The 20,539-nt window shown below is 38.7% G+C and overlaps 1 protein-coding gene across 5 annotated transcripts in view; it reads left to right on the forward strand.

Annotated features, from left to right (window-relative positions):
• Positions 1-17,622, forward strand: part of MYO16 (myosin XVI) — a 395,602-nt gene extending 377,980 nt beyond the window's left edge. For all 5 annotated transcript variants that reach the window (XM_032997101.2, XM_032997107.2, XM_032997106.2 and 2 more), the window contains one exon: positions 12,746-17,622. In XM_032997101.2, coding sequence (XP_032852992.1) covers positions 12,746-12,979 — 234 coding nt within the window. In that variant the 3' untranslated portion in view covers positions 12,980-17,622. The remainder of the gene's footprint in view (positions 1-12,745) is intronic.
• Positions 17,623-20,539: the final 2,917 nt, after the last annotated feature.

Here is a 20,539-nt window from a genome sequence, read left to right on the forward strand (position 1 = left end):
TGTAACTGAGCTTCTATAGAAAATCTTTTGGAAGCTGTGCTGTGCTTCTTGCTCCCCAAACAGCAGAAACCTAGGAAACTTCCTTTTCCAAACTTGATTTAAAATTACTGATTTAAAATTATTTTAATGTTATTATTTCAAATTGTTTCAGTGATTTGTTTAAACGGTTTGGGACTTCCAAATGTGCCTGGATCTGTAGTCTTCAATTCTTATGCCATAATTTCCTTCCAGAGGCAGAGACCACCAAAATGGAAAAGATGTCTCTTCTGGTAATTTGTGCCATAATCTTGCTTAGATAGAAAATTTTGTTATGACTAAGAGTCATTTCTACTCAGTCACATTCCAGAAAGTGATCCCAAAGCATACTGGCGACTCCACAAATGTTGAAATTGCTTATCAGGGTCTAAAACCTAAAAGCCCCTCTAAAATAAAAAAGCTCTATAAAACATTACCTCTGCGCTCTTTCTCTTTTACGTGAAGCATTTCTCAGTTCCTTGGCCATTCCAATGGGCTCTTTTCTCCAGACTGTATTTCTTACTTCCTCTGTTCTCGATAGCTCCTATGAGTGCATATGTTTAAAAGACAGACCATAAAGACTGTTGAAATATCTAAGTTCTTTGGAATGTCAGCAACAGCAGCAAGATGAAGCTGAGTCAACAAAAGCAAGATTGTATCTTTGGCACCTCACACAAAAACTAAGCGGCCCTGATGTCTTCTTTTTCACAGATCCAGGACTGTTTCTTTTTTTTTTTTTTTGGTAAAAATAATGTTATTAACATCCACTACGAAGTAGGTTGTGGTGTGAGAAAGATACAGTGGAATGAAGAAAATCAGGCCAGTTTAAAGACTCCTTGTTTCTTATGTGGGCAGCAAGAAGCAACATGGTCTGTCTGTAGCAGGATGAGATGGACAACCTGGAGATAATGAACATATGGGAAGTGAGGGGCAGATTAAAGCCTAGAATGATAAGAAGTGTGTGGGGGGGGTGGGAGCGGGGAGTAAAACAGGCATCAGATAAAGGATGATTCAGAGAAGTACGGTTGGAGGAAGAATAAAATGACTAAGAAAGAAAGTAAATAATAAAATGGAATATGGGGTTTACAAAGAGGATAGAAGGAAGGTCTAGAGAGAAGAAAAAAAAAAAAAAACAGAGAAGTGAGAAAAACAGCTAAAAGGGGGATAAGAAAAAAAAGAGGGGAAGAACCAAGGACAGACCATAGGGTGGTAGAGTAAAAAGAGAAAATGACTAAGGAGTAAAAATATAGAAAGTCTATGTGATGTTCCAGATATGATATTCATCTTCATACACATGTCAATGTGATCTTTTATGTTCCATAAACTAGAAATAATTGTAATGATCCACCTACCGACCATAGGGTTGCTTTCTGTGCAAGTTAGTTTGCAACCACAGTGTTCTGAAGATTCAGCCATTCAAAAATAAAGGTAGAAATTTTCCCATTAAAAGGTGCAAAGCCTCTTTGTGCAGTTTAGTTTTCTAATGGCTGAACATTGGCTTATTTGTAAGATGATGTCACATGCGTTCAGCATCCTGTGGAAATACTCCCAGAACAAGACACAAACAAGCAAACAGTTTGCCATCCTAGTAGGTTAAGTGATATCAGACACACAATACACCCTGGTGTAAGATTTTGGTTACCCACTTCTGAAACATGTTTTATCCATCACATGCTCAAAGAGGTAAGACAAAAAAAATGATGGTTATTTTTTCCCATATTGTTATATTAAAAAATCTGCAGTCTTATCTCTTCTATTTTGTTTAAACCCCATAGTGCTGGTTGGCAGATTGCAGTAATATAGGAGCCAACATCTGACAATGAAAAATTGGAAACGTCTTTTCATATTCGTGAAGAATGTATTTATTGTTTCATTATACCTTAAGCCATAGCTCTTATTTCAAGAAATCTCATTGCTTTCAGCAGTCTCTTCCCTCAGACGGAGCTGCATATTCATTATAGTTTCAAGGGTCGCCTTTGTTCCTACTTGATTTAATATTTGTTGCCAATCACTTCTTTTGTTGACTGTTTAAAAGTTTTAAAAAAATGAATAGTTAAGAATGGAATGTGTTGCTACCCCCTGCCTGCTGTCACAGTTCTAAACACTGGGCTCTAACATTTTTGATAAATGTCCATCATGTTTGGCTGTTAGCTAGACATAATCTTTGATCATCTTTGAAGCAAAACATGGCAATCAAACAAGTCTGGTGTAATAAAAAAATCACTAACTCCTTTGTAAACACTTAACATCCAAGACAGGACATAGAATGTTATATATTTATCATTGATCTGAATCCGTATATCCCCCTGATTTATGTTTTGTTTATTGTTTTGACAGTAATGTCAAAGAATTCTCTTTGTAGTGTCACATACAGACAAAAATCAGGTCTTACAACACAGTGAAGCTTTGTTTTTAGAAAACTTACAGTCAAAAACACGTGCCTTATAGATTAAATGGTATGAGGTAACGCATAGTATAAATTCATCAGTAGGTACATTATCTTGTGTTTCTGTATCAAGGGCTTTGGAGGGCTGATGCCCCTCTCCTCAGCCAGTATGTCCTAGAACTGACTGCTGTGACATCCAAAAGGGAAAGTGCAGATTCTCCTCTTTAAACCAGTAGGTTCCACAGTCAGCTCCCTACATATTTGAGGCCACTTTTTTGTCTCTACTGCTTCATCCTCGTTGCATTTTCCTCTGGTAGGAGGCTGTGACTGTTGAGGAGAGGGAACAAAACCTCCTGAGCATCCCTGTGCCCTCCCTAAGGTCAGGTGCTTGGCGAAAGTGTGTAGTTATTCCCCTTGGGCTGCCACAGCGGCCAATGTGTCACTCTAAAGAATGCTTCAGGTGTGAGTTCAATGGGAGTGTGGTCCACTACCCCACCGACAGCACCACCTGTGGGGAGTGACTTCCCCTCTGACTTAGTCACAAGTGCCTGGTGTGAGAGAGAATAAATTGGTGCCTCTGCCCTTCATTCCCTTGCTGTCACACACTGCCGCATACATGTAGATCAGCAGAGATTTAGACTGATAACAGACCATAAATTAAGCAGCGTTTGCCTGTAATGTTGACCATAAGTGTAGTGTTTTTATACAAGAAAGGATGATACCCAACATTAGAAAATATGAGTTGATGGTTGTTTTTGTAATTGCTTCAAAAGCATTGTGGCAAACCTAGTGTCTAACCGATCAAGTAAGATACCTCCATTAATACCATAAAGCAACAGTGATCGATTAAGTAGCAACATGATTCAGTTTTTCAGATATTTTTTGTTAGATTAGGTACAAAGTGGTATTAGCATTGTTATATCAGCTCTTCTGAGGATCTCGATGATAATTTATTTGTTTTCAGAACTCATCTTGAGAAAGGCATAGTTGCGCAGTTGATATCCTGAACATAATCTTTCTCTCAAGCATCAGAGGCCAATTAGGAGGATGCTCTGAAGGTTTTAGAGCATTGTGTAGTCAGTTTAGCTGGAAAGAGAAATATTGCCGTAGAGAAAAAAACAGTATATTTCAATATTCGTTGATGTTTTAGTCACTCTGGGAAGGTGTCATTTTGTAGTTGATATCAGAAATCTAGAGCTGAAAGAAACTCAGCCAAAACAAATAAAATAAATAATTGAAGCTCACAAGATCCAAATAAGTAAATAAAATACACAGCTGTTTTAAACGTATAGAGCTGTCCAACTGTATTCCCAGCTCAGGTAATCAGAGTGCCTGACATGTGCTGTCATATATTACTAAACATTGCCAACTTTGTCCTAATACTTCCTGCCAGATGATACCTTACAGCTATACTCAGGATTTGTGTACTGATTTTATTTTGCAAAGATATAATATCTTTCTTTGCTGAAATACCTCTAAGCTGTGTGGAAGATGATTGACCTGATGAATTGAGAATATTGTGGTCCCAGGCATGTTACCACTTCACTGAGAGAGAGGTACAAAAGTACAGAAGACCAAGCCCTACTTTTGCAACTAAAATGCGTTCCTGAAAAGAAAAAAAAAAAAAAATCATCTAAAGCCAACCCACCCATGCCCCCCCCCAAAACCAAACAAGCAAACAAACAAACAAACAAAAAAAAAAAAAAATCAGAAAACCCCAAAACTATGAGAGAAAATTGGACAGCTTACACCAGAAATAACACTGCGATCAGTTGAAGAATATAAAATCTTCTGTCTGAGGCACACCAAAGGTGTGTGTAGCCTTGGAGCCTCTGACAAAAATGAGAAGGCACTGCTGCCGAGGGAAAAGAGAGGGGTTTAGGGTGCCTCTGTTGCCAGTGTGATCTCTCAGTTTCCAGTGGTCTGTGAGGAAGGGCCTCCTGGAGGCAAAGTTCATTTTGTAGCTTGTAATCCTCTAGTGGACTTTTCCCTCATATTTTTTTTTCTGAAAAATCCTTTCAGAAAGCCGAACTAAGTCAAAGAGTGGAATTAATTTTTTTTAGGATGAAGCTTGAGAGTTTTGCAAATGCCATGTGATAGCAGAAGGCTGGACTGGGCAATCAAAGTTGCTTGTGCCTGCATGATCTCTGACACCAGAATATCTTGCTTCCCACATTATCCCACAACTGATGTTTGGAAGAAAATTAAATCTGTCCCTCAAAAAATCCAGATAGCTGAAAAATGCTTGTCAGAAGGTTTCTCATTACTCTTGTGGTGATCTGATTATGTTCAGAACTGTAGTTCCTTTTTAGTTTTATTTTAAATACAAAGTTACTTTTAAGATTACCCCCAATTTTTAAATATCAGCAAAGCTGTAACTTCCTTTGGTATGTCATCTATACCTGCTCTAAAGGTAGTTTATCCTTTTGATGTAATAAGAAATTTTAACTGAGAGAGAAAAAAGTGTTTTCTTGTTTAGAACAAAGAAAATGCAATATATATTTCAGTTATGGATCTCATGTTTAACTCTATTTAATCTGGCATACCTCCTCCAGAGTAGTTCCAGATTTGCACCAGACAGACAGAGCACCTGTTGTCTTTGCCATTTTCTCCTTTCCAATAAACCCATTTGCCTCCATTTGGAGAGTTTTATTTTTGGAGATTGTAAGGTTGCTCCAACACAAAGAAAAATCATCAGCAGTTTAAAAGAATGATTAACTAAAACTACTTTCTTGTTGTGTATCACGTATCAAGTTATTATGTCCAGTGGGACTATGTTTTCAAAAAAATGCATGTCCCACCATTCACAAGACAATCACATGAATCAGCTTGGATCCCAGTGGTACATTTGTATTTGAAGATTTTTAATTGGAATTTAGAAGCATGTAAACTCATTTATCATAGCTGCTCTCTACTCCCTGATGGGGTCTTACGTGGCCAATGCAGGTTTCCCAATCAAACACAGATTTACATATTGATTTGATTTATGTTGAATGCTTGCCTTAGTCTTCTTAACACATCCTTGATTTACTGTGTTCTTTCCCTTTGTATCTTTAAATGAGTATTGTATTGATAAATCACATGTAGGCTGACAGATTTTCTTTTCTTGATTCAAGAATTGGTGAGAGAGCAATACTTTCCTGATTTATGCTTTTTTGTAACATAGAAAACACCAAACATATCTGTCTGAACCTAAGGGGTGAGTGTTTTTTGAGTGGTTGCAGTGTGCCTGTCCTGTACTTCGGAAAAAGGATGTGACATGCATAGTTGGAAGTCAATGTAGTGGCTTATCAGATTGAAAAAGAAAATGGAGAAAGATGAAGCCCTTAAAATGAGTTAGAAACATTTTTGTGAGAGAGGCGTATCTGTCACAGGTTGAATCAAAATATGTTGGTCTTCCTAATAATTGCATACAGTAAGCATTAGTTCCAGAATTACTGAATGAAATTGTGTTCTTAATTTTGAAATGAGAGGTGAAAACATCCTGATCACTTCTGTCTTTAAAGCTGATGATCTGCAGGAGACCCACTGGTGTTTGTGAACTGCTTTTGAGGGCTCTAATAAAGACAACTGTGAGTCACCTATTGGCTGAAATCTGTTCTGATTACATTTTTAGGCAGCCTACAAACTGGAAAAGATTAAAAACAGGGATTTTGTCAAAGCAGTTCCATTTCTAAGATAATTATGGTAATTTATCATCAACATTTTACATTTATTGCATAACTCACTTTAGATCCTGATCAAATTTTAGAAAGGTAAAATCACTGCTGTTCTAGACTCAATCTCCGTGTGGATTCCATGATGGGACCTCAACTTTACTAACAATTTAAAACACTAATGGAACACAAACATAATAATGCTGTAATAATTAATTGTGAGCATCTACTGACAGTTACTTTAAAACAACAACATTGACAAATCTATTAAAGGAAATAACTGGCAGTATTTCTCTGAAGAGAAATTATGGACTAGCTACCCCATGCAGATGTCTCAGAAGCACAGGTTTATACATTATATATGTCCTTAAATTGTGTTGTGATTTAAAAATATATTTTCTGTTCTGCTTATATGTCTATATTTAGGAATTTTACTAAAACTTACAGAAGCAACTAAAACCAGAACTGTAATAAAACATGCAGAGCCACATTTTGTGCAAAGAAAATTGTTTTAACATCCAAGAATGTAATTAAATACTTCTTTTATTTTTTCTGGTGAATAGTAGTAGAAAAATCAATGCAAGCACACATGACCAAAAAAATTGCTACAGTGCAATACACGTATTTTTTAAAAAATAAACCATATATTTGTTCAGGGAGAGAGCTGAATGAGGTGAAATACTCAAAAGAATCTACTATATGCAAATTAATAAATCTCTGTTTGGCAGACAGTTAGCCATAGCTTGATGATTAAGACTGTGTTGCATTTGACACACAAATAGACAATATAAGCTCTTTGTTACTTCTGAATGTTACCAAATATCCTGTTGTCGTGGTTTGAGCCTGCTCAGCAGCCAAACATCACACAGCCACTCTCTCCCTTCTCTTCCAGCAATGAGAAGGGACAGAGAGCCAGGCTTGGGGTTCGAGATAGGACCAGGAGGGGCAAATCACCCATTATGTTCACGGGCAAAAGGCAGACTCATTAGGGGAAGAAAAAAAATAACATACTTTTATTACAGACACTAACAACACTTAACAGAGTAGAACAGTGAGAAGCATTGCCACATCTTGAGAACACCTCCCCCCCACCCCTCCCTTCTTCCCAGGCTCAGGTCTGCTCCCGATATCTCTACCTCCTCCCCCAGGGGCGCAGGGGCAGGGAATGGGGGGTGCAGTCAGTACTGCCCCTTTCTCCATCTTCGGTGGGGGGAGCTTCTGGAACTTCTTCCCCCTGCTCCATCATGGTCCCCCTCTCACAGGAGACAGTCCTCCACAAACTTTCTCTAACATGAGTCCCTCCCACAGGCCACAGCATTTCCTTTCACAGCTCTGGTGTGGGTCACCAATTTTCTCCAACTGGATTCCCTCCCACGGCTGCAGCCCTTCCCGAGCTGCTCCGGCGTGGGACTGCCCCGCATGCTGCAATCCTCCCAGTGCTGAATTACAGCAGCGGGGCTACCTTTTCCCATGAGACCCCGGCCTTCTTCGGACACAGCACCTTGCTCATCCATGTGAAAAACACAGTCCATAACAGTCTGCTCCATGTGAAAAACACAAAAACACAGTCTGCTCCACTGTAGATCTTCATGGGTGGCAGGGGGGGCCGCCCTGCCGTCTCCCCACAGGATACAGGGGGGTCTCTGCTCCGGCACACCTCCCCCCTCCTTTCTTCCTCCGTTCCTCCACTGACCTTGGTGTTCATGCAGCTGCAGCAACTCCTCCTCACAAGTCCGACTGCCTGTCACCACGTCCCTTCTTAAATACGTTATTGCAGAGGCACAGCTGATTGGCTCAGTTTTGGTGCAGAGGTGGAGCTGACGTGGAGCTGGGGGAGTTTCGAGAAGCTTCTCAGAGGGGGCCACCCCTATAGCCCCCTCCCCTGCCACCAAAAAACCCCACCACTCACTCAAACCCAGGATACCTCTGTAAAGTTATAGCATTTGATCTTTTAATGCAGAATGAATTTCCTGAGGTTCTAGAGCCAAATCTCTAAATAACTCAATTTTAAATGGACCTTTTAATCTTTTTATCTGGCATATCTTTTGTCACAAATGATTTAAAAATGTGAAACTTCTAACTTTCCATAATTAAAAACTCACTGACTTTTTTAACTAGTGTAAGAAATAAGACTATAATTAAAATAATTTATTGACTTATCTTACAGCAATTTATCTTGATTCTAAGACAAAGTTGAAATCCAGTATGTCTGCTTTAGGCCATAAAGTGAAATTTAGACAGAATTTAGAAGCCTAAATCCAGAAGGCAATTCATGGGCTCATTCTCAAATGACTATGCAATACTTAAATGTGTATAGCTCAGTAGGAAAAATCGCAAAATCGTGCTCCAAGATTTTCATGTTTGCCATCATACAATGAAATGGCTCTATCTCCACTGTCTCTTGTGCACTAAAACCACAAGGCACTCAGTCTGAAGGACTTTCTTTAGCATACTTACCACACATGGGCAGCACAAAGCACAGGAGCCAAAGTCCTTCTTCCTTGCACTCAGAGTCCACCTCCTGTGGTTGCAGTGTCCCCTCAGCATGTGGGAACTCAGTCTCTTCCTTAACCTGACAGAAGTCAAAGCCACATCTTCTGATTTCCCAATATGTTCTAACCACTAGATAATGGTGGAAGACCTTCCATGCATGTCCTGATGGAACAGAGCCATTGTTGTTCTGTCACCAACTAAAATCCCTAGTGCCAGGAAGAGAGCACTTGCTTCTGCAGTCTGGTAGTTTGGGCTGTGAGGTGGGAGGAACAAATCCTGGGATCTCTGCCCTGGGCTGCTCAGTACAAATTTATTTTGTTCCTCTTGCCATATTTTGCATTGGAAAATATGGATCTTGTTTAACTGCTTCAATCCATTTGCAGTTTCCAATGAACAGCTTTGATAACTCCATGTGCTCTTCTCTTGTGTGTCACTGTCTTGGACACTTTAGCTTCTCTTTGCTCAGTAAGGACTCTGGATACCAAATACATGGATGGATGGTGTTTCCACCAGATGGCAAGGCTGCTAAATGCTATGTATTTTTGTGGGTCTAGCCCAAATGCTATGTTGCTCATGTCTGACTATTGACTTTGAGTCGAAAAATCCTGGTCTACAGTTGGTACCATCTCTACCCCTTAATGGCTGAAGTTGTTTGTTCAATGTTCAGTGTTTGTAGCGTGCTCAGTAGTCTTAAAGTGATTACTTCCTACACATCTCATTCACCCTTTGCAAAATACCTGTTCTGGATATAGACTGATGAAGAACCGTAGCTTGCTGTTTTACATGGTTTCATGTGACATTATTCAGCAAATCTTTTCTATAATGAATATGTATAATAAATCTTTAGCTTGTCACAGGTCTAATCATGAGTGGAAAAGAGAGAAGATATGTTATTCAAATAGATCTAATTAAATTAATTGATCCATTTAAAGCTCTGTAATTTCTTGTGCATTTCCCCCCATTTCATTTCCACTGCATTTCCATTGCATGTCCTTCATTTAGGTTGAAATATAAACTTTTTCCAGCGTACTTACCAGATCAATCTCATAATGAATAAAGATATGAGATATTTTCCCAACCTTGTTTAAAGAATACAATAAAAGATGTACACTTATTTGTGGACTGGACCAACATTTGTCCACTATACACTGGAAAATGAGTTCTATAATGAAACTGCTGACCCAACATTAATTTACAGCTTATATAAGCAGGGTCAGTATAATAAAGCTTCTTCAGTGCCTATAAGCTATAAATAGGATGCATTTGTCAATTGCCTTGCCCAGGCAAAATGTATTCACTTTTCATCCTGCACCTGTGTGCCTTTACGTTTCTTAGAATAGCAGTGGCACTGTCCCTATTCAAATACTTTGTCCATCTTTCAAAACTGAAAATTCCTCCATACTTCATTGGTCATGCTACCAAACCTTTGTCACCTGAGCACATCCAATAACACATGGTTTCAAAATACCTGTTTTCTTATAAGGCTACTTATCTAGTAGTGTTCAGGCACATCTTTTGATTGTTTTGCTCTGAAACTCTTTCATGTGAAACTCCTGCAATGACAGTCTAACATAGCTTGCTTTTTGTATGGTCTAGCACCTCTCTGAGAAGCATGCCTAATACAAGTTCATGAAGTGCCTAAAACTTAGATATAAATAAGGTATCTAAATTGGGAAGACTGGATTCCAATCTATCTGTTTTCTAAATTGGCTTATGCTTGTAATTTAAACCCACAAAAACCTATAGGAATTGGCCATAGTAAGCCACGGTGCCTCCCAAAATATACACCTCTCCCATAGGATAAAACTACCTGACCTGTCTTTCTTGATAAACTGTTTCCAAATACAAAATTCTCATTTGTCTTCTAACCTTTCCTACCCATTCTGAAAAAAAAAAAAAAAAAAAAAAAGTGTTCTGGTACACAAGAAGTCTCTGATATCCCTCTAACAATATCTGTGGAACGTTTCCTTTTCCTTTGAGTTGCTGAGATGCCTTCTTGCGTTTGGTGTAAACATAAAAGCAAGGAGGTTTTTGATTTCATAGTGATTCACAACTGGGATGGCACTAAAATATATTTTACGAAATCTTTCAAAGACTTTCCATTTTTCTTCTCTTTTCTTAAAAATGCAGAATTTACAACAATTATAATTTTCAATTATAACTGAAATTATAATACCTTTTACTAAGACATCATGTAGGTTAATGCATTTCTCTCTGAAGTATCAAGCAACCAGAACTTAAGCAGATTCCTCATCGATCTTCAGGCATCTCCATGTAAAGTCTCATTCCTTTTCTGACAGCACGAGTGAAAGGTCTGACTTGCACAGGACACATCTGAAGCAGCAGGGTAAAGCCTGTGTAAGCCTGTCCCCAGGTACCTGCTATTCCATGAAGGAACAGCAGGAGCCACAGGCAATATCAAAGCCTTCTACCCCAGGAACCTCATTGCCCATCAGTGACAAAAGTGCCCTTCATGTCACTCAGCCCTCCTTGCAGCTGGAACCAACCACACGCGCAGTGTCTCGTGAGCATTTAAGGGCACTGCACATCAGTTCCTCTATCATGGTAACTAACGTGCAGCCATCTCTCATTATGACAGGTAGAATAAATGCAACCTTGACAAGAATAGCCATACTTTTCATGTGAGCCTGTTGTACAACGTGAAGTATGGGCACTGTAGTCATGTCATACATGCCCTTATAGATGCCCCTGTGGTGTCCTTAAGAAGGAAGGTAGCAGGGTAAGGGCCATTAGCTGTTATGGTAGGTTTGGTTCTTATTTCCTAGATAGGCCCCTTCTGCTACAGAATACCCGCAAGCAAATAGCTCTCACTACCTGCTTCAGGTGCTGCTGTACTTCACAGGTGCTAAGTAGGTCTTAAAGGATGGTAAGATGGACTTCATAGCTTTGTGAACTTGTGCTGTCATGAGGGCTTCAAACTGGCTTGGACAAAATAAACAGTCACTGGAACAGAAAAGTTAAATGGGAGGGAATGGTTTCTCCTAGGTGGATTATGAATCTAGTGCAGAGCTGTTTGGTTACTTCAGGATAAATTTATAAATAGTTTCAGGCCAACAGAAAATACATTTAAAATTGTTAATGTATTCTCTGAAGCAAGACAAGGGCCAGCCCCTGTGTCTAAGGATGACACCTATCTGTGACAAGTAGCATTATTAATTCTAAGCAGCAAAACAGCTTATAGTTTCTTGGTTATGGATCTTTGGGTATTTATATTTAGTGGCAAAGCCTTGCTACTCCTGCAGTTGCTATTTGCTCTGTGTAAAGGAGTATTTTATGCGTATAACAGTAGTATATGGCAACAGTTTTAAGACCAAGTTGATAGAAATATGGACCACTCATCACTGTAGGCAGTCTGGTTTGTGTGTTACAAAGGACTGTGTTATGTACCCTTTGCTGACATAGGGGAGTTTTTTCCATTAATTTCATTTTTGGCACCTGCTTCATACAACTTCAATTCCATGACTTTCAGACATGAGATTGAAATAAGGCAATCCTAAACCATTAATTTTCCTTATTTTCAGTGTAACGAATGATAAATGGAGAGTGGGGCAGCAAGTTAAGCACAAAGTTCTAAACCCTTTTGGAGGAGAAGGTAGCTTCAAGTTATTAACAGGGTTGTTTGATCTGTTTTCTTTCAGCTGTAGTACAAATGAGAGCAGCTTTCCCTCGGCAAAAGTATAGAACTCGAGTGCTTAATTTATTTCTTTAATCATAAACATTAGAAAGGGAGCACTCACAGTCACTCAACATCAAAAATGGCTAAGCCAGAGTACACAGTAGCAGTTGCAGGATTTCTGTTCATCATCCTGCTAGAATGCGTGGATAAGCTTATAATGCTCCATGGTGCCCTTTGCAAATAATGGATGGAGAGCAGAAGGTGGTTGCCTCCTCACACAGGGCTTGGCAGAATAAAACACCTCTCCTGAACTCAAGGAAAGGTTATTTTGCTGAAAGTCATTATTGTTTATACATCATTATACATGTCACTGAGCTCATTACAAAGCAGGTAAGAAAACAGGACCTGCATCTTCCCTGCCTACAGGTTTACATCCTTGACAACAGAGGCAGAGGATCCTGTGAGAAGTATCATTCAACATGGACACTGCAGTCTTACACTGCGAGGAGAATTCACTTACTGCCTTTTTTATTATTATTATTTCCTTCTCACTAACAGGTTATTCACCAGCTGAGACTTTCAGAGAACGAGAGTGTGGCTCTGCAAGAGCTTCTAGATTGGAGGAGAAAGCTGTGTGAAGAGCAAGAAGACTGGCAGCAAATCTTGCACAACACTGAGCAAAGAATCACAGCCCCACCTCCACCGCCTTGTAAAAAGCCAACGCTGCTGAAGAAGGTAGAAGATACCTCCTGCAACAGACTCTCTTCGGGCATATGGGATACCACCATGTGATTCTGATGTGTGTGTTTGCAGACTGTTAGAAACCATCTAATGACTTCAAGCTGCACAATCAGCAAGTTTTCTTCCCTTCACAAAGCGTGCAGGGATTTTTTATAAGCACTCATTCAAGAGCACAGGATGGAGGAGCTATTTAGATCTGTCATGTGTGCGTGTACATCTGTGTGTTTGTTCTTTTCATATATATACACATATACATATATGTGTGCATCTGTGAGTATATATATGTATGCGTGTGTATATATATATGGAGACAAACTGCACTATAAGTACTTAGTTTAAAAGTACAAGATGGTCACTTAGAGTTCTCCCATGGACAGTGAAGAAACTGTGTTAAACAAATGATGATAGGGAGAAGTGATCGACAGGCATTTTAGAGAGATCAGGAAAGTCTGTGTGCACACTGTACAGCTGTTTTATATAGTACAAAAATATGATGTTTCTTGTTCCCTAATGAATGGTTTTATTATATTACATGTATACATATATATATTTCTTTGTAGATGTCTGTGTTCTATTGGCGTTGCAAACCTGAAGATTATACACATGTTTATTACTGGTGTTTTATAACTTTATGCAATTGGTGCTGTCGTTCTTTCTTCAAAATACAGGTAATAAATTCAGTACTCGCATTTTTCTTTCATAGTTTATCTTTAACAACATACCAAACAGTTTCAACACTGTGTTGTTTGGTTTTTTTCAGAACTGGCAATATCCTTTCTAAAATTCAATCCTGAAATTCTTGCAAAGCTCCTAGATGCAGGTGTGATTTGATGCTGTTCACAGTCATGAATTAGAGAGCATGACTTCTTTTCGGTGGACCTGTGTTTCTGAATGTGTGAACTGTGAATTCTGCAGTTACATCTCAAATCTTATTTCATTCTGGGTTATGTAAAATAATGAGGCACTCATTTAGATTGTAAGTGTGGTTTGAAATTCATACCTGATTATGCATAAGGTCAGGTGTCAGTGGAAAGATACATAATGGTAATGAGGTATGAAAATAGGGCTGTGATTTACTGTTACAAGCCAGAAGGCTTTATGGAGATGGGTATATCAAAGGATTATGTCCTTATGGTGGTACAGTGATGCATTTATACTTCAAATTTCACATAATGAAATGGTTTCAGAAATTGGAGCATTCTAGTTGGCGAACATGAGTTCGGAGCAGTAATGTTAATTTATGAAAAACATGCTGCTGGAAACTTGTTAGCTACTGCTCAGCAGTCTTTGAAATACTGCTTTGCCACTAAAAGGTGTAATTTATATAAATACACAGGTATTTTGTCAGGGGCCACTTATTTTAAGTTTTTGGAGTATGTAGAACCAGTGTGAAACACTTTTTTTGGCTGTTTGCCCCATTCCTATTGGGATCCAGGAAAAAGTGCCTGTAATTTTGCAAGTGGATGTAAAACTAATATTTTCAAATGTAAGCTAGGTTTAAAAAAGTGAGCTTACCCTTGGTTGGAAGTTGTTGGGAAAGGAAAAAAACCTGCTTGCAGATGTAGGTTTTTCCATCATGTTTGACAGAAGCTTCAAGCAGGCTGAATGGCAAAAAGCAATCACATGCTTGTTTGTTTGTTTTTACAGGGAGGCAGCAAAACTCAAATTGTTCCCATGAGTATCATAAAGCTGTAGGCAGAATTAAGCACCTTCTCTTGCTGGAGATTAAACAAGATGTTTTGAGTGGACAAGGAAGAAGAGACACCAGGGTAGCTCAGAATTTTACCTTGTTACCACTGTTAGCTTCCCAGAAGTCTTCTCTGCAAGATGACCCATTTCTATTTCATGGAGAAGAGGGGACTCTAGACTCTGAATCTCACCTCCAGCTGGTGTAGCTGGCCGTAGATCATGACTTTGTCCAGGAGGGACAGCTAACCACTTATGAGGTTATGCAGAAAACAACTCTCACCCACTAAACATTGATGTCAGAACGAAGCTTTGCCTGGAAGAATTGAGGTTTTTTGTCTTTTCGCTCTGATAACCAGGGACGCACAGAGATCCCTGTCTGAGAGCAAAACGAAATGGCTCCAGAACTGGATGCAAGAGCCTGACCTCGCGACTACATTGCTTCCAGGATGGAAGCTGTTATCCCTACATGGCACGGCATCCTCACACATAACCATAACAACATCAACCCAGCTAGCTTAGCAATCCTGAACACCTCACTGCACTGAGACAGGCAGGCATGCCCTCAGGCTTATCGCTCCTCGAACGGGGCTGGCAAATAGCCCGCTCATAAGCTCTATCATATTGCTGACCCTAATGCCCACTAGCTGGCTCAGCCACTGGTAGCAGTCAACCCACAGCAGCCTGGAGGTTTAGGGCAAGCTGTAAAAGCTGGCTGAGAAGCCAGTTCAGAACAAGCCAAGATCCCTGCCGCAGCAGCGAGCTTGCGACCAGCTGGCCGGGCTCGCTATCTGTAAGGCGAGCTTGCGTATCTCCCGATGACACTGCTGTCCTTGCTGCGCCTGTAATGCCGGAGTTCCCGGAGGGGAGAGGATGCATTTGTCAAATGGAGGTTAAAATGGAGTTTAAAATGGGAAATAGTATAAATGCACGTTATACTGTTTGCAATCCTTACTAAAAGTGGTGTTAGGGCTGTGATGAGCCTCAGCTCCAGGAGCTTAAATGGGGTCTAAGCAACCCTTTTGCAACTCTTCCGAAGTCTGAATTGTGCCCTATTACAGTAGTATGAACCAAGCATGGAAAAAAGGTATGTAGATCTTCTAGCAATTTCATCAATACAGTTACACAGTAGAAGCCAGTACAGACCTGATTCAGGCAATCTGATTCTCTAGACAATAAACAAAGCAGATTATTCCCCACTGTGCAGAAGGCCTTTGTTCTGTTTTTTGCAAACTTGGGTAAGGCATATATTTTCTGGGGCTCTTACTTAAGGCATGTTACCACAGTGCAATACTACAAACTAAATAGCAGAATATGAGACCTTTTTTAAAAAAAAAAATTTGTTATTAATTCCAGGTTATGTAATGGCTAACTTTTTAGTTGGGAGGATTTTTCCATTAAAATGTAGTACTATAGGAATAAAGTATTTGTGTTAAAACATGTTTTAAATATTTCTCTAATGGCAGTAAGACACTCCAGAGTGTGACTTATGATGTCATAATTCACACCTAGTGTGTTCATTGGTCCCCTGGCCTTTGGCCTCCTGCCTAACAATGCAGTTGGTAGGGAATTATTATACCATAATTCACACCCTACTGTGTCTTATTGCTTAAATAACCGTACCCCCAGAGGTGTCTTAAAACTACCATTAAGGTTTATATTGTGTATCAAAATGTGTTTACAGGGCTGGGAAAATATACTATTGACATTTTGAAATGTTGAGAAGTAGTTTTAGCAGAACTGTACAGTGCTTGTAAATTAATCTCCCCAGCAGAGTATGCACCAGCCAATTACAGTATTTCTTGAGTATATGAAGTCCTCTCTTGCACATTAAAAAATAGCTTAGACAAAAAAAAAAAAAAAAAAAAAAAAAGCCTTATGAATTTAATATTCTAAAGGGAAAGATTAAACTCTATGAGCATGTTAATGCCCCTAATATCCAATGCACAATCTAAAATATATTTATATTTGCAATAAAGCAATTTCAGGAAGCTGGGGTTATCATAAGATAATCACTCCTCCACACTGTGCCTTATTGCTTAATTTTTAATATGTGAAACAAACAAAACCTCTAACAAATCAGCCTGTCCTTCAGTATAAGGTAAGAAGAATCAGATATGTTTTACACTTTAAAAAGTCATTGGTCTTAAAGCCAAGGGAATTCTGAAACCATAATAAACCACAATAAAAGAAAAACAACAGCTGTTGGCATGAGAAATTTTTAAAGCTTGTAAACCTTACTTGTTACTCCTGAAATAGCACTTGGTGTTTTTTGGTTGCTGTAGTTACATTCTTATTGCAGATTATAAGCAAAACTGCTTTTAAAAAACGATTTAGACATTCAGAGAAATACATGCACCAATATTTTACAGAAGATCTGTGTACAGCATGAAGTGATAAGACTTTTAAAAATTTGTATTGTTTACAAAACAATAGTATGATTGTTGAATAAGTGAATTACATTTGCCGTTTTGCCAGTGATCCTTTTTTATTCCTTCTAAAATGTTGACTTATTTTCTTTAATAACTTTATTATACTGCAGATCCTTTGTGTGTGGGACAAAGAATTTCATTAACTTGCTAAGAAAGCGTAATAGATTGTAGCATAGTTCTAAAGTGATGGTAATAGCCATATTCATTGTAGTTTTTAATTCTGCTCTATAGTATTGACATCCCTAGTAATCCTGTTATTCTTATCTCTATAAAGCCTGCTAATATCTGAAATGCTCTGAGGAACTTAAAATAAGTTTTGCCATTCACTTGTTAAATAATAAATGTAATTAAGCTCTGTACAAGTCAGTTTTCCAGAATGGTATTAAACATTTCATGGCTATGTGTTCTAAATATATAGTTTTTAAAAAGAAAACGGCACCTGAGCATAACTATTTGACAGTATCTGAACAAAACAGAAGGGTGTATAAGGAAATGCTTTTCTTCCAGTTTTGCTGTTCTCTGTATACTCAGGATTTTCATTTTGAGAATAAATAAATAAATTCCAGTGCTGGCTTATACTGTGGCTGTGAGAATTAGATCATTAGCAAAGACTGTCTGCCCTCCCTCTGTGGTTTGGCCCTTTCCCTAACCACACGAACGTATGCTGTATCTGGCCCAACCATGGATTTTGCTGTGAAGCATCTTAGGCAAAAATTTTGTCAAGTCATGATTTGACTGTTTGAGGATTTTTGTTTTATTACAGTAAACAAAAAAAACACACCTTGAATTAGCTAGGAGTATTTTCTTCAACCTTAAGTAGCTTGTTCTGGTTGTTGTATATGTGAATAAAAGCCCCTCTTAGTCCTTTCTTATTCTCTTTCCTGTCAACTTAGGTTAATTTTCAAACAAACTTTTATGATGAAAAAAAAAGTGGTTAAATGAAATTACAGCATAACCTTTTAGGTTTAATTTTTGAAATGAAACAATTTCCTTGAAAAATACTGAGATAGAATATTTAAACATTTTCAACATGGTTTTCACCTTTTCTTTTCCAGCTGAAATTGTTTGTTGGGTGCAGTCTGAATTTACACATAATTTTAACTCCTCACAGACATATGTTTTCATAAATCCACTCTTCTCTGAAAAGACCATGCTAATGAATATTTGTTTTGAGATGCAGGAGAACTGCTGAGGTCCTTAGAAGCATCAACAGGAAAAATTTGACAAACACAGGTATATTGCCATCACAGTAATGTTCATGTGACAGCTGTTAGCTAACACTTGTGCCCTCACTGTTTTTATTTGGGCTCTACCCCCTTCTGTCTGCATGGATATGGAGTCACCTGTCTCCTGGTATTCATTAGACTACAGAAAGAAAAGTGCTGAATCTGTCATATACTCCCAAAGAAAGAGGAGAAATGTGTTCCAGGCTCTTTCTAATTACTGCTTCATATAAATTACTTAAATATTTCTGAAAACAGGAATTGGAATGCAACTTTCTCACTGTCCAGATGTGAACAAACCACTAGTCTAGAAAACTGTAGCAATGAAATAGCCACAGCTATTAAATGAACATTTATGGAGCTATAGCTCCTCTATCTCACAACATAGTATAAATTGGTGGTCAGAAAAATATTCCAGAAACTAGGGCACCTGACTTTGCATCCTTTCAGGAAGACGACTCCATGTGGATTGTTTGAAATAAAACTATCTCTAGTTGTTTTTAGTGCAGACCCTCCTTAATAGAGTGGTCTGAGCCTCACAAATCAGATAGGCAAGGGGATGCCTAGTGTTTAAGTGTGACAGAACCAGGACAGGAGAACAGTCATCTGTGTATGGGTAAGTTTGGGTAAGTGTTTTGGAAATCTCCAGACATTATGACCTTTCTCATGGTTCTGGACAGCAGCCTGAAGCTAGATTTTGTCTAAATCATTGTTTTATGTATCTAGTCCCAGTCAGTTTGTGCAGTTAAGAATATCTTGAATAGAAATTACTCCTCTAATAATCTTCATTTATTATATTTTAGTAACCCGATTACCAAATATTTATTCAAGTCTAGTATTTACTGATATAGTTCCCATGTCTGTAATATGAACTTAGTGTTTAAAAAAGAAAAAAATAATTTAAAAACGGGCAATATGAAAATAACTGCATTTGAAACATATTTCTGGGTCCAGGCTGAGATCTGGGCTCCCTGAGCCTTAAAGTTTCCATAAATAATATGCTGGATACTGTATCATCAAAGATCAAGACAGCAACCCAAAAGTAGCTCTTGAAGTTTAAAGATTTTCTTCTGCCTTGATTTTATGTGCTATATAATCCCCAAGTCCTCAACAGGCACAAGCAATTGCCAAGGCCAAACATGCAGCTTGAAAAACATGCATCTTTTGTCTCCTGGGGGAGACAAACAACAACATCTAGACCTCAGCTTCTCTGAGGTGGGAAAAACATTCTGTTTAGTTGATCAAATGCACAATGGTGGATACCTTATATCAAATATCTTATGTAGATGTACTTACTTCTCCATACCAGGTATTATTCCCTTCTGCATTCCGGATCAGGTTTATTTGCTCAACAGGGACATTGATTTGTAGCTGGAGAACATGGGTCTAATTTAGGTCCATGGTTTTACAGAGATATTCAGTTAAATTCAGGATTTGAGCCCAGCTGATTCTTAAGGCCCACAGATGATGTATTTATTTCTGTGTATGTACAGAAGTCCTGCCTGAACATCCAAAGAAGTTCTGCCAAGACCAAAAAAAAAAAAAAAAATCATAGCAAATCTATAGATCTAGTCTTTTATTTAGTCCCTATATAGTAAGAAAAGGTCAGATCCTGGTGAGGATTTGGATTTCGTAAGGAAGTTAACACAGGGCCTGCCTTTTAGATGCCTTGTCCCTGGAAAGGCATATAGGACTGAGTTGACTTTCCATACTGCCTGTTCTGCTCTCCATCTCCATCTCAATTATTTCTCTTGGTGGGAGAACCACTGTAGTTCAGGGAGAGAAGGAGAGGACCTCAGCAGCCTGGAAGCCCTATGCATTATGATGGGAATATCTCTGCACACAGGAGGAGATGGAGGGAACAGACACTCCATCTTCCCAGGAATTTTGAGAACTTCTGAGCCAGCATGCTAAATTTTCCCAAAGTTCCCAAACCTCCATGCTCCTTACCTGCTAAAGCACTGGGACACTGTGTTTAAGAGAAGTGATGCCTGACCTTTAAGGATGAGAGTACAGGCATGTATCAAGGTCAGTATTTTTGAAAATAGTCCCAGGTAAAAGTAGAAGCCTAGGCAAGGACAAAAAAATATTTGAGGTGAACAAACAGCTGCCCAGGATTAGGCTGACAGTTACCTGGAATTTGTGGAGTATGTGGAAGTATATAAAGGATAAAGATGAAAAATACTGGGGGAGCGGGGGTAAGGGAGAGAAACCAGACTTCTAGTAAGGTAGTCAGCTTTATTTTATTTTACTTGTTTTGTTTTATTTTA

This window comes from Tyto alba, unplaced genomic scaffold, assembly GCF_018691265.1.
Source record: "Tyto alba isolate M040663 unplaced genomic scaffold, T.alba_DEE_v4.0 Super-Scaffold_45, whole genome shotgun sequence".
Classification (NCBI taxonomy): Eukaryota; Metazoa; Chordata; class Aves; order Strigiformes; family Tytonidae; genus Tyto; species Tyto alba.